General features: G+C 42.6%; 1 protein-coding gene across 1 annotated transcript in view; it reads left to right on the plus strand.

Annotated features, from left to right (window-relative positions):
- LOC138966252 (fibrillin-1-like) overlaps positions 1-15,235 on the plus strand; it is an 87,421-nt gene that overhangs the window by 24,682 nt on the left and 47,504 nt on the right. The window contains exons 5-6 of the mRNA XM_070338391.1: positions 1,460-1,653; positions 7,597-7,786. Of these exons, the coding sequence (XP_070194492.1) occupies positions 1,460-1,653; positions 7,597-7,786 (384 nt within the window). The remainder of the gene's footprint in view (positions 1-1,459; positions 1,654-7,596; positions 7,787-15,235) is intronic.

The following is a 15,235-nucleotide window of genomic DNA, read 5'->3' on the forward strand; positions in this document are numbered from 1 at the left end:
GGATGGGTACAAAAAGTGTTCGAGACAATCTGCAAACTTAATTCTTTAAAAATTGCTCGCTCTTTACGTAGGGCACCTAGGATGTTCCCGTTTGGTGAGCGTTCAAATGGAAGGGTGTTTGTACTGTGTGTAAAAGCCTGACAGTATCTGTGATGGTTTACGGGAGGCTTACTGTCCGGACGTGATTTCCGGTATTAAATATTCATAACAGCCGTCCAGCACCAAAATGAGGCGCCATTGTCGTAGAGGACCAAGTCCACGAAAATAAATTCTTTGAAAATTTCTCACGCTCGACAGAAAGCAGCCAGGATGTTCCCGTTCGGTGAGCCTTCAAATGGAAGTATGCTTGTACTGTATGTAGACGATCGGGGAGCTCTGTGATGGTTTACGGGAGGCTTACTGTGCCTTTAACCATTCAAAAAACAACCAGCAATAACGCTGTTAGTACTACAGCGCGCTCAACGTTCGCCCTTTTGAACTCGCAATGAGACTTGTTTCTTCTGGTCGCCAAAAGCTTACCGTCAGCAAACGCATGTACTAGTTGGGAATCCCCCAATTTTCGCGACCTTGACCGAATACTCTCGAAGTTACCACTACGGCGTTCATGCATAGGGAACAGTTAGAAAGTTAACTTCGGGAATTCCCACTTCCAAAAGAGGCCTCTACTTCCAGTGTTTCTGACTTCCTCCTCATGCATACGGGCCATGGTGTTGGAGGACCAACGGGCGGACCAACAGACAGACGGACGGAGAAACAAAGAGCCGTATAGTGGTTCAACAATGGCTGAGAAGATCAATAATCAGTAAACATCGTTCGTGTGAAACTACCTATATTTTAACACCAAAAAAGTATTACCATTGAACATTGATTTTACACGTGCCACGTCAGTGACGCTACATATTAACCGCTTGTGGAAAGGATACATTTGATATTTGCAATTTCTTTCATATTTCAGTAAGTATAATATGTCTTGACTATGATCTAACAAAATCACATGATTTAGTTGGCTAAACTCATAGAAATTTTGAATGTCGCTTAGTGAGTGAAATGCAGGTGAGCATTTTTGCCACGTCAGTGACGTTTTTTTCAAACTCAAGTTAAGTACCCTTAGCTGTTTTTACCTTAACATTTTTCACCTTGGTTAGGAAGGTTGTCATGTTTGGGAAAATCTCTGCACAAATTTGAGTTAATAAAAGCATCATGAATATTGCTTTTATGGCAAATAATGTCTGATTTTTTGTGCGAATGCCAGGTCAGTGACGCTGGAATTGCCCTATATACAAGGCGGAAGTAAATAATCTATTCCTGAAGCCTGACAATGGATGTAAATGCGGTGTTTTATACAAGTGCTGGTGGATGTGAACGGTGTTTCCACTTGCAGCCTAATGATGTATGTGAATGAGATGTTTTATACTTACAACCTAACCGTGGGTGTAACAGAGATGTCACATACTTGCAGCCTGACAGTTGGAGTGGGGGTGATGTGTGACCGTTTCTACTACTCGGACAACTGCTCGGTCAACTGCGTGGCCTCGGACGACTGTAGCGGTCACTATGACTGTGACAACACCACGGGGGGACGCACGTGCCTGAAGGGGTGGGGAGGAGAGTCGTGCAGCCAGCAGCTGTCATCTGACCATGGCTGTACCGCAGGTAGGGTCACTGGGCTCTCGGCTATTTCCCTAGTGATGGTTTGCATGGCATCAACTCGACAAAGTATCGTTTGACCTCTACGGGTTTTTTTTCTTATCGCTGTCAGACGTAGCTCTGTGGTAGCATCACTTGTTCTGAAACTGGTGACTGTCGAAGCTCCTTGTGTCCCAGCAGGAAAGGGTACTGACTCAAATTAACCTACATGACAGCTCTTTAGATCACAGAGCGATGACGAAGGTGCATGCGTTAAACTAGCGTTTTTGAAGACAAACTTTACAATGGACGGTCGAGTTGTGTCTGTTTTACATAGTGCTAAAATAACGAGGACATTTCCAAGAAGAAAACGGTGCTATTTTTAATTGCGGCCGAGATTCGAAAGTGTCATGCGCATGCGAATTTGGCAGAAGTGCTTTAACTAGCCATGAAATCCGGACGATAACGACTGTGTTGTACACAGCTCTCAGGTATTAACATGAGGGTCACTGGGCTCTCGGGTATTAACATGGGGGTCACTGAACTCTTGGGTATTAACATGGGGGTTACTGGGCTCTCGGGTATTATAGACGTTGCGGGACCGACAACGACGACGGAACCGAGACAGGTGTGTTGTCGTTCGGCGTCATCGCGCGTACCCACACTAGTAGCGTTTGCGGTTGTAAACTGAAAGACTTAAAAAAAATAAAATAAAAATTAAAAGTAGCGTTTGTGGGGAGAACGGGCGCCAGTGGTCAAAAGAAGAAAACTCCTTGACGCCCGAATGTGTGTGCGAGTGTGTTTGTGTGTGTGTATGTGTGTATGTGTGTGTGTGTCTGTGTGTGTGTTTGTGGGTGTGCGTGCGTACGCGCATGCCTTTATTATTATTATTATTATTGTGATCATTTTTATGCGTCTAATCTAGATATAGCCCTAGGCGCTTACATATTAATTTCTGCCGTTTGAAATGGAATTTTTTACAGACAGACAGACAAACAGACATTTTTTACACACAATATATAACGCATTCACATCGGCCAGTAAAGCTCAGTAGCCTATTAGGCGAGCATTCACCTTTCACGGCCTTTATTCCAAGTCAAACGGGTATTTGGTGGACATTTTTATCTATGCCTATACAATTTTGCCAGGAAAGACCCTTTTGTCAATCGTGGGATCTTTAACGTGCACACCCCAATGTAGTGTACACGAAGGGACCTCGGTTTTTCGTCTCATCCGAAAGACTAGCACTTGAACCCACCACCTAGGTTAGGAAAGGGGGGGAGAAAATAGCACCCTTTATGCATGTTTTGGGTGGTGGGGAACACGCATTTCAGTGATATGAATTATTCGTCTTGCACCTGGGTCTTCAAGGTCTGTGACCTTATAGAAAAACAGCTGTTGCGTTAGCCCATCGGTATATGAGCTGGGTATACTGGGTACATTATGTTATAACATTATGTGTGTGTGTGTGTGTGTGTGTGTGTGTGCGTGTGTGTGTGTGTGTGTGTGTGTGTGTGTGTGCATGTGCGTAAGTGCGTATGTGTGTATGTGTTAATTTGTGTTTGTGTGTGTGTTTGTGTGCGCGCGCGCGCGTGTGTGTGTGTGTGTGTAAAAAAGGAGTTGTGTGCCTCCCCCCCCCCCCGCGACAAACAAACACACACACACACACACGGACGTTTGCTCCCGCTTAAGCATGGAAAGCATAAAACTCGTGCAGCACGTGGAGGTTCAAACCTTTGCTCTGGGACGCCCCTCTCTGCTGAGGTTAAACATATTGCGTCACGACCTCACCTATCCCTATCGAGATAAGTCACGCAGAGGAATTTTGTAAAAACTGCTCGTTAGATACCACGTCACGTATCAAAGTAGGGCAAAACTCCTTTCGAACATCATGCATTTCGTGCTTTAAAAAATCGTGGACAGCGCGCTAAAGTCCGCAACAATACCCAGTGTTGAAACTGCTGCTGTCATTGTGTGGGTGTCGCTGTGTGCTGCACGTGGAAGTTATGTTCCACTGACCCAGATCATACCGAGTGTTAACCAGCAGGTAAAGTCAATGATTTTAATTTTTTGAGTCACTTGAGAAAAAGTGACTCTATGTAATCGGTCAGTGTTAGTCTGTCCGACGGCCGGCCGTCCGGCCGGCCGGCCGGCCGTCCGTAGACACCACCTTAACGTTGGACTTTTCTCGGAAACTATCAAAGCGATCGGGCTCATATTTTGTTTAGTCGTGACCTCCAATGACCTCTACACTTTAACGATGGTTTCGTTGACCTTTGACCTTTTTCAAGGTCACAGGTCAGCGTCAAAGGAAAAATTAGACATTTTATATCTTTTCTCGGAAACTATCAAAGCGATCGGGCTCATATTTTGTTTAGTCGTGACCTCCAATGACCTCTACACTTTAACGATGGTTTCGTTGACCTTTGACCTTTTTCAAGGTCACAGGTCAGCGTCAAAGGAAAAATTAGACATTTTATATCTTTGACAAAGTTCATCGGATGTGATTGAAACTTTGTAGGATTATTCTTTACATCAAAGTATTTACATCTGTAGCCTTTTACGAACGTTATCAGAAAAACAAGGGAGATAACTAGCCTTTTCTGTTCGGCAACACACAACTTAACGTTGGGCTTTTCTCGGAAACTATAAAAGTGACCGGGCTCAAATTTTATGTGAACGTGACTCATTGTGTTGTGAATAGCAATTTCTTCCTGTCCATCTGATGCCTCATATAATATTCAGAACTGCGAAAGTGACTCGATCGAGCGTTTGCTCTTCTTGTTTTAAAGGAAACAGAAAAGAAAAGTAGGGCAATCGAACTTCGAGCGTTGGTTTGTGTTCGTTCTGGGTCACTGGCCACCACGCTTTCACCCCCGCCCATAAGGGTGTGTGTTAGTGTGTAAATGGGCGTCGTTGTCTTTCTGACTGTCGTGTGCGTGTGCGAATGTGTGTATGTGTGTATATGTGTGTGTGTTTGTATGTCTGTCTGTCTGTGTAAATGGGCGACGCCATGTGTGTGCGAGTGTGTTTGTGTGCGTGTGTGTGTGTATGTGTGTATGTGTGTGTGTGTGTGTGTGTGTCTGTGTGTCTGTGTGTGTTTGTGTTTGTGGGTGTGGATGTGTGCGTGCGTACGCGCATGCCTTTATGTGTGTACCCAAACCTAGCCTTCAATTCAAATGAATTGGACAGAAAATTACTTTATGGTCGTTTACAGAGTCTTTATGAAACAAAACATTCTTGCTAGGCAGTTTTACTACCCAAACTAAACAACCAAACACACATGATACAAGTGTGCATTGGGTTACCTAGCAGACTTGATCTGTTCTTGAGAAAAAGTTACTGTTATGCTGAATTTTCAGTCTTTTTAAACATACGCTTCCTCGTATTTTGGTCGAGATGACATTTCTAAATTTAGCTTGGGTCGTCCTTGCGTGCTTCATGGTTTGCTGTGATATCGCAGAGCCGTTGGAACGGGTCACCCGATTTATTTAATTTTAGTCAAGCAACCACACAACTAAACAAGTCGCGTAAGGCGAAATTACTACATTTAGTCAAGCTGTGGAACTCACAGAATGAAACTGAACGCACTGCATTTTTTCACAATGACCATAGTCCGCCGCTAGTGCAAAAGGCAGTGCAAGCGACGAGCCTGTTTAGCGCGGTAGCGGTTGCGCTGTGCTGCATAGCACGCTTTACTGTACCTCTCTTCGTTTTAACTTTCTGAGCGTGTTTTTAATCCAAATATATCATATCTATATGTTTTTGGAATCAGGAACCGACAAGAAATAAGATGAACTTGTTTTTAAAACGATTTCGGAAATTTAATTTTAATCATAATTTTTATATTTTTAATTTTCAGAGCTTGTTTTTAATCCGAATATAACATATTTATATGTTTTTGGAATTAGAACATGATGAAGAATAAAATAAAACTAATTTTGGATCGATTTATAAAAAAATAATTTTAATTACAATTTTCAGATTTTTAATGACCAAAGTCATTAATTAATTTTTAAGCCTCCATGCTGAAATACAATACCGAAGTCCGGCTTTCGTCGAAGATTGCTTGGCCAAAATTTCAATCAATTTCATTGAAAAATGAAGGTGTGACAGTGCCGCCTCAACTTTTACAAAAAGCCGGATATGACGTCATAAAAGACATTTATCAAAAAATGAAAAAAACGTCTGGGGATATCATACCCAGGAACTCTCATGTCAAATTTCATAAAGATCGGTCCAGTAGTTGACTCTGAATCGCTCTACACACACACGCACAGACACACACACACACAGACACACATACACCACGACCCTCGTCTCGATTCCCCCTCTATGTTTAAACATTTAGTCAAAACTTGTGGTTTATGCGCCAGGATATACGAAAATGCTGCAAGGGAAGGTCTCGTACTTTATTTGAATGGTTCAAATTTAGATTTTAAAGTAATATGAGATACGTTGCCTTCACGTATAAAAACAGTTTTATACGTGATCACGCCCGTATCGGAAGCACGCACAGCGATCGACAGTGGGAATACCCGCAGTGATAGGGGTGTAGGATGCACGTAACGTGGTATCTAACGCTCAGAAGTTGTCAAAAACAACGTGTTCACGTATTATCGAGACACCGACACATTTGCACTAAAATCCATTCACAGTTGGGCGCGTAACGTTCGTTTACTCTCCGGTAGACCCTCCTCCGACCATCATGTCGCTGGAGCAGGAAGCAGGGAGCTTTTCCATTATTTTTTCTACCGGAGGCATTGAATTCATTCCACTTAACAGATTTAACTACAAAATACATTTGAACGAGCGGTATTTTGCTTTGTGTGTCTGCTTTTCGAAGTGAATCGTGGGGTCATGCTCTTGACACATCGGCGACTACGATGTATACAAAACCAGAATTATGAAATATGGACTGAAGCGTGAAGGAAAGATTCCAGAAAATATTGAGCATCCTTACACCCTTCTCGGGTGGTTGGACTTGATAAAATATTCTTCTTCTTCTTCGTTCATGGGCTTAGACTCCCACGTTCACTCATGTTTTTAGCACGAGTGGATTTTTACGTGTATGACCGTTTTCAACCCCGCCATTCAGGCAGCATACGCCAATTTCGGGGGAGGCATGCTGAGTATTTTCGTGTTTCTATAACCCACCGGACTCTGACAGGGATTACAGGATCTTTTCCGTGCGCACTTGGTCTTGTGCTTGCGTGTACACACGAAGGGGGTTAAGCAGGTCTGCACATAAGTTGACCTGGGAAATCTTCTTCTTCTTCTTCGTTCATGGGCTTAGACTCCCACGTTCACTCATGTTTTTAGCACGAGTGGATTTTTACGTGTATGACCGTTTCAACCCCGCCATTTAGGCAGCCATACGCCGCTTTCGGAGGAAGCATGCTGGGTATTTTCGTGTTTATATAACCCACAAAACTCTGACATGGATTACAGAATCTTTTCCGTGCGCACTTGGTCTTGTGCTTGCGTGTACACACGAAGGGGGTTAAGTCACTAGTAGGTCTGCACATAAGTTGACCTTGGAGATCGGAAAAATCTCCACTCTTAACCCACCAGGCGGCAACGACCGGGATTCGAACTCACGACCTCCCGATTAGAAGGCCGACGTCTTACCACCACGCCACTGCGCCCGTCCTTGATAAAATCTGACATGCGTTGCGCTGACGTATGGAAGGGTTTGCTACGTGAACACGTACCTAATCACCACACGCAGCGCGACCCGCATGTTAGATAGGTGTCCTGGTAGGTGACGTAGCTGATGGGTGACGCAGTTTCTAAACCTCATTTTTTCATACCTGTTTGATTGCACTTCGCTTCCCGAGGTGATCGTAGTGTTTCGGCACTCGGTTACATCAAGATTTGCTTTCAAGCTTAATCATGGTATTTCTCGTATGAAAACTAATAATGTTAATGATGTAGTGCAATCAAGTGGTGTGCCCTCACTGTGTGCAGACCAGGTGTGTGAGCACGGGTCAACGTGCGTGCCATACGGCAACCAGCAGTTCTACTGTTGCTGCAGCAAAGGCTACAGAGGGCAGAACTGCCAGCAGGACATCAACGAGTGTGACGCAGCGCCGTGTCAGAACGGTGGCAGTTGCTTCCAGGGCGTGCCCGGCACCTACCTCTGTCAGTGCTCAGACAGGTAAGGCGTTACCATTTGATTGAGGCAGGTGATGGTTCTCTATTATCACACCACTGCCAGTGGCCAGACAGGTAAGTTGTTACCATTTGATTGAGGCAGGTGATGGTTCTCTATATCACACCTCTGCCAGTACCCAGACAGGTAAGTTGTTACCATTTGATTGAGGCAGGTGGTGATTCTCTACATCACACCTCTGTCAGTGCCCGGACAGGTAGGAGCAGTATTTTCCTGCATCCCATCTCACTCAGTGTTGGAAATGATGATAGCTGTTTACTACTTTAATTGGAGCAGGTGAGATCTGTTGAACACCTGGATGAGTGTTCCGTCAGGTGAGCACTTGTTTCTGCTTGACTTTTACAGGTGAGGTCTCTTGACATGTGGCAAACTTCTGTCAGATCAAGGACTACATTAATTACATACATTTATGACACGTGTTCCGCGGTTGTTGATAGTCATTGCTGTGGAAATGACTCCCACTTTGTACAGGGTAACCCCAGAAAAATGCAACCCACAAAATTTTAATTTCTTCTCCATCTGTTTACCAAATCACTTTATATTTGAGGGACATAAACTTCAGCCTATGCATGACTCTTCACCAAAGTGACAATTGTATAGCTCAAATGGTCTAACTTTTGTGCAATTTCAAAAAAGGTTGCCAAATTCGGGGATTGACTCAACAGTACTCGGTTTGAAATTGAGCGGTAGCCAAATTAACCCAATTTAAGCCCTCCAGATTGTTACCTTTGGGGTAATTCGAACGACACAGTATACCTTAATCAACATTAGACAATCAATGACTTGAAGAAACCAATTTACAGGCAGTATCAGGGCATTTCCCATGGATGAATGCGTTCATGTCATTGATTAATTTTGCTCGACATTATGTAACTTTACAACGAAGGGATTACTTTTTCCAGTCATTTGAGTTTAGCAAATATTTTTATAGTTGTTGTGCATGAACTTCAGTTCGTCCACGACCATTCCACTAAGTTTCGGTCCGACATTTACCTTTTCTCCAAAATGTGCTCAAAATTACACCTCCGAAATTGTCAATTGCACGAAAGCTTTCTTCTCTAGTGATTACCCTGAACCTAGCTGCAACTGCTTTCTTCGGGTCACCGATGATCTAGGGGGTGAAGGGGGTGTTTGTGTATAAGGACTGGGTGGCCGAGTGGTAACGCACTTGCGCTCGGAAGCGAGAGGTTGCGAGTTCGACCCTGGGTCAGGGCGTTAGCAATTTTCTCCCCCCTTTCCTAACCTAGGTGGTGGGTTCAAGTGCTAGTCTTTCGGATGAGACGAAAAACCGAGGTCCCTTCGTGTACACTACATTGGGGTGTGCACGTTAAAGATCCCACGATTGACAAAAGGGTGTTTCCTGGCAAAATTGTATAGGCATAGATAAAAAATGTCCACCAAAATACCCGTGTGACTTGGAATAATAGGCCGTGAAAAGTAGGATATGCGCCGAAATGGCTGCGATCTGCTGGTCGATGTGAATGCGTGATGTATTGTGTAAAAAATTCCATCTCACACGGCATAAATAGATCCCTGCGCCTTGAGTCCGAGTCTGGAGATACGCGCGCGATATAAGACTTCATATATATAACAATCAAACTTTCAGATAACCCCAAAGGTAAAAGTCTAGAGGGTTTGAATCAAGTAAGTATTGCTACCACTCAATGTCAAACCTCGTTCTGTTGAGTCGATCGCCGAATTTGGACACTTTGTTTTTAAATTGCACAAAAGTCAGACCATTTCATCTACAAAAATGCCAATCTGTGGAAGAGTCATGCATAGACTGAAGTTTATGTCCCCCAAATATAAAGTGATTCGGTCTACAGATGTAGAAGTTATTAGCATTTTTTAGGGTTGCATTTTTTGGGGGTCACCCTGTACAGTACCCGGCGAAAGAAACACAACTCATTCGCGCCCACTGTTGCAAGTGATTTTTCGTCATTTTCAAATTGTCGTACAATATGAACCAGATAAGGTACATTAAAAAAGAAGACAGATTCGTGGAGGATATTTTACTTGCTGTACGATTAGTGCATATTATTTAATCGTTTTCTTTTTTTACCTTTTCATGAGCTGTGTTAATCGAGGGGTCAATCGAGTCGTGATTGCAGGCGAACGTGTCACTTCGACACGCTACAAAATTCGTAAAAATGCATATTTTTCAACCAGTTGTGGAGGAAATTCATCTCTCAACACGATCATTAAATTAGAATTAATCGCCAAAGCGTAACATAATTACAAAAATAAACATAAATCACTTAGACGGTGTTAAAAAGTTTTTTTTTAGGAAAAGCTCCTTCAGGCGAACATGTCATTTCGGCATGCTACAAAATTCGTAAAAATGCATATTTTTTAACCAGGTAAAGATAAATTTAGAGAAAATTAATTTCTCAACATGGTCTTTTCATTAGAATTATTCGCCAAAGCGTTACATTATCGAAGTTTGGGACAACCATCTTCAAAATGACAGTGGGCGTCTATTTCAGCCCTGCGAAGCGGACCTGCACATCTTAGGGACTTTGTTTTTTCGTTTGTCTGTTTATTTATGTGTGAGTGTGTATCGATGTGTCTGTGTGTGTGTATTTGTGTTTATGAGTGTGTATGTATGTGTTAAGGGAGGGGGGACGTATCCGGCACGGTTGGCCTAGTGGTAAGGCGTCTGCCCCGTGATCGGGAGGTCGTGGGTTCGAACCCCGGCCGGGTCATACCTAAGACTTTAAAATTGGAAATCTAGTGGCTGCTCCGCCTGGCGTCTGGCATTATGGGGTTAGTGCTGGGACTGGTTGGTCCGGTGTCAGAATAATGTGACTGGGTGAGACATGAAGCCTGTGCTGCGACTTCTGTCTTGTGTGTGGCGCACGTTATATGTCAAAGCAGCACCGCCCTGATATGGCCCTTCGTGGTCGGCTGGGCGTTAAGCAAACAAACAAACAAACAAACAAAAGGGGGGACGTATGCCTTTGGCTTCATAGTACTTTCTCACGAATCACAACGCTAACAGGTCATTGGTTAAAAAGTAAAAATAAAAAAAGTGCAGCATTATAGCATATTAGTGTAGAACAGACACTTGGTCACAAAATGCATATGCTTTCAAAACAAATCATAACGTCGATTCCGTGTGAAGGCGCTTTTTCCCAAACAACCCTTTTTAACACCGTCTAAGTGATTTATGTTAATTTTTGTAATTATGTTACGCTTTGGCGATTAATTCTAAAGTTAATGATCGTGTTGAGAGATGAATTTCCTCCACAACTGTCTTTACCTGGTTGAAAAATATGCATTTTTACGAATGTTGTAGCGTGTCGAAGTGACACGTTCGCCTGCAATCACGACTCGATTGACCCCTACCCTGTATAACACAGTTTATGAAAAGGTAAACAAAGAAAACGATTAAATAATATGCACTAATCGTACAGCAAGTAAAATATCCTCACCGAATCTGTCTTCTTTTTTTATGTACCTTATCTGGTTCATATTTTACGACAATTTGAAAATGTCGAAAAACCACTTGCAACAGTGGGCGCGAATGAGTTGCGTTTCTTTCGCCGGGTACTGTACAAGGGTACAGTGTACCTATTGTCTTTATCGGCACACACGTTTTGGCCTTGTTCGTATCCTTAATTGAGGGGTCGAGGACGGGGTGAGAGCGGTGAACATGTGTCGTTGTTTGCCGTTCTCATGAGATCAGTTACTTTTGTTTTGTTTCGTTTTTCCCTCCTATTTTGTGCATTTTCACAACAGGCTTTTCTGTTTCATCTGTCATACATGGTGTCAATTGGGAAAAAAACGAAACAAAACAGAAGTAACTGATCTCGTGAGAACAGCAGTGCACTCGTGAAGGTTTGCAAAAAAACACGACAGTGTCTATTTCAACCCGTAAGGGGCCCCACAACATGTGGCAGACTGACCAATCCACCAAAGCGATTCGTTCCCAAGTCCGGCCTTCGTCGAAGATTGCTTGACCAAACCTTTTCAGTGCCTCAGTGAAACAGACGAACCTATGTGCTAAAGCGGGTAAAATGTAGCAGACGACAGTCTGATGGACTGAGTTATCATGTCTCACAGCCATATAGTTTGACCGTTTCTGGAATCTACAAATACATATAGTTTGTGTTAGAATGTGTATAAATCAAACACCATAATAATAATAATAATAATAACGATTACTTATATAGCGCGTAAACCTCGTGGTGACGAGCCCAGAGCGCTTTACACTTACACAATCATAATACAAACAAGGAAAGAGAACTAAATCCGAATAAATTCAAACATGGTCACACACACCCACACACGCACGCACACACCGTGACACGCACACACACACACACACACACGCGCGCGCGCGCACACACACACACACAATCTTTCTTTCGTCATTGTCAATGTTCAGGTAACCCGCAATGTCATTCCATGTACGCATACGTTATTCTAGTACAACACACACAGGCACATCCACACTTTAGTAGATAATACACGTGGCAGCGCCGATGACTCACCGATCATGGGATCTCCTTCAGAGGTCTAACTTAAACATGTGTGTTTTGAGGGCTGTTCTAAAGGCAGATGGTGACTGGGAATCCCTAATGCTCCGGGGGATTTTCTCCCAGACAAGAGGTCCCTGGTACTTGAAGGATCTCTCAAATCCATAGTTAGTTGATTTTCTGTTTCTTTTTGGTTTACTAAGTACATTGGTATCTGTTGCAGAGCGAAGAGAGGAGAGGTTTGAATATTTTGATAACATCTCAGAGAGATAAGCAGGTCCTGTACCATGAAAGAAAGAGAAACAAATGCATGCAATTTTGTATTGAATACGACTTCTTACAGGCAGCCAGTGAAGGGATCTCAAAACAGGTGTGATGTGGTGTCTTTTAGGGGTCTTTGTGATTAATCTAGCGGAGTTGTTCTGTACTTTCTGCAGTTTTTCAATGAGATAGTCAAATGAACCACAAAGAAGGGCATTTCCGTAATCTAGCCTTGAAAGAACGAGAGAGCAGATGAGGGTTTTTGTAGCATCGGAAGAAAGGCAGTGGCGGATGGAGCTAATTTTTCTCAGTTCATAGTATGCATTTCTACAGACAGTGGAGACTTGTTGTTTGAAGCAGAGAGTTTCGTCGAAGATGACACCGAGGTTTCGTACTTGAGAAGCCAACTGAATATCAGTTCCAGCTATAGAGATTTGGGCAGGAAGGGATGGTTCTTTTTTAAGAGAAGGGGGTACAACTAGCATGATCTCGGTCTTGTCGTCATTAAGTTTCAATTTATTTTTGGTCATCCACAATTTCAAGTCAGAGATGCAGTTCTTAGTTGTCTCGATTGTGTTGGGGAGGTCAGTAATAGGGCCAGATTTTTGTAACTGAGTGTCATCAGCAAAGCTTTCATAGGAAACAGAGTGGCGAGAGATTCCATACAGAATAAAGTTATTCGACATTGATACTCTTTCTCAAAACAAGAAGACTACCCCCCCCCCTCCTCCTTTCAAGTGTTCTTCCGTTCGCTTTTTACATTTAGTCAAGTTTTGACTAAATGTTTTAACATAGAGGGGGGAATCGAGACGAGGGTCGTGGTGTATGTGTGTCTGTCTGTCTGTCTGTCTGTCTGTCTGTGTGTCTAGAGCGATTCAGACTAAACTACTGGACCGATCTTTATGAAATTTGACATGAGAGTTCCTGGGTATGATATCCTCAGACGTTTTTTTCATTTTTTTGATAAATGTCTTTGATGACGTCATATCCGGCTTTTCGTAAAAGTTGAGGCGGCACTGTCACGCTCTCATTTTTCAACCAAATTGGTTGAAATATTGGTCAAGTAATTTCCGACGAAGCCCGGACTTTGGTATTGCATTTCAGCTTGGTGGCTTAAAAATTAATTAATGACTTTGGTCATTAAAAATCTGAAAATTGTAAAAAAAATATATTTTTCATAAAACGATCCAAATTTACGTTCATCTTATTCTCCATCATTTTCTGATTCCAAAAACAAATAAATATGTTACATTTGGATTAAAAACAAGCTCTGAAAATTAAAAATATAAAAATTATGATCAAAATTAAATTTTCGAAATCAATTTAAAAACACTTTCATCTTATTCCTTGTCGGTTCCTGATTCCAAAAACATATAGATATGATATGTTTGGATTGAAAACACGCTCAGAAAGTTAAAACGAAGAGAGGTACAGAAAAGCGTGCTATCCTTCTCAGCACAACTACTACCCCGCTCTTCTTGTCAATTTCACTGCCTTTGCCATGAGCGGTGGACTGACGATGCTACGAGTATACGGTCTTGCTGCGTTGCATTGCGTTCAGTTTCATTCTGTGAGTTCGACAGCTACTTGACTAAATGTTGTATTTTCGCCTTACGCGACTTGTTTTATCGTCTGCCGAGGCGAGGACAGCCGCTAGCGCCGCGTGACCCCAGAAATTGCATACACTGCTCTGACACACACTACATCGGTCACAGGAGGTTGCGTCGATCGGTAGAAGTATCCTATTTCTAGGTGCATGTTTCACAATCTTCTGTTTCGCCTGAAGTCTGTGGTATTGGCAACAGTAGAAAGTGTAAACAACACAGCAAACGAAGACTTGCAACCCGGCATTAGTCGGGAACATTCTCACTTTTCTCTGCAGCCGATACGCAAAGTAAATCGAATCAAGTCAAAAGCAGCCAATCGCTCTCTTGAAATAGGGATATTCCAAATGAACCATGCATTATTTTTGAAGTTAAAACAAACGAAGAGAACAGCTTCCTCACTTCCCCTCTGCATAACTATAACTATGAAGTTGCTATCAGACAAAGGCCATCTTTCCATTGCCACTCCTGTCACAGATTTTTGTTTGAAAAACAGTGTTACTCATGGAAAAGCAAATATAGTATGGATACATTCAGGCAAAGTTTGGGACTTGACAAAAATGCTGTCTCGTGCCTAACATGTCATTCACACCTGTCAAAAGGGGCAATGCATGCAAGTTTTCATATATAAATAACACTTGATCCTATTCCAGAGGTTCTCAAATGTCTCACACTTTCTGAAAATAAGTTAATTCAAGTTGCAAACTTCAGATTTTCCTGACTGCCAGGAGGTCAGTTTTGTGAGCGTGGCAGTGTTTTGCATTTACCTGTGAATGTGTCGGATATTCTTAACCAACTTCCTCTGCATCAAACTGAAACCGAACACGTATCTATTTGTTATGAAAATGGACATAGTAGAGTTATTTCCAAACATAAAGTTTCACCTGACAACATTTTATTTGCTTTAAAGTGGTTAAAAGCCAATAATCCAATCTACGCAGACTTGGACTTGCACAACGCTGGCTGGATCAGAGCTAAGCAAGTCACATGGTGATAGTGTTTGTTGGGATTTTGAACAAAACTTTAAAGAAACACAACATGAAGGTATGGTTCCTGCTGATAACTCTGCATCTCAGTCAAGCCTTGAA

Source organism: Littorina saxatilis, linkage group LG5 (genome assembly GCF_037325665.1).
Source record: "Littorina saxatilis isolate snail1 linkage group LG5, US_GU_Lsax_2.0, whole genome shotgun sequence".
NCBI classification, from domain to species: Eukaryota; Metazoa; Mollusca; class Gastropoda; order Littorinimorpha; family Littorinidae; genus Littorina; species Littorina saxatilis.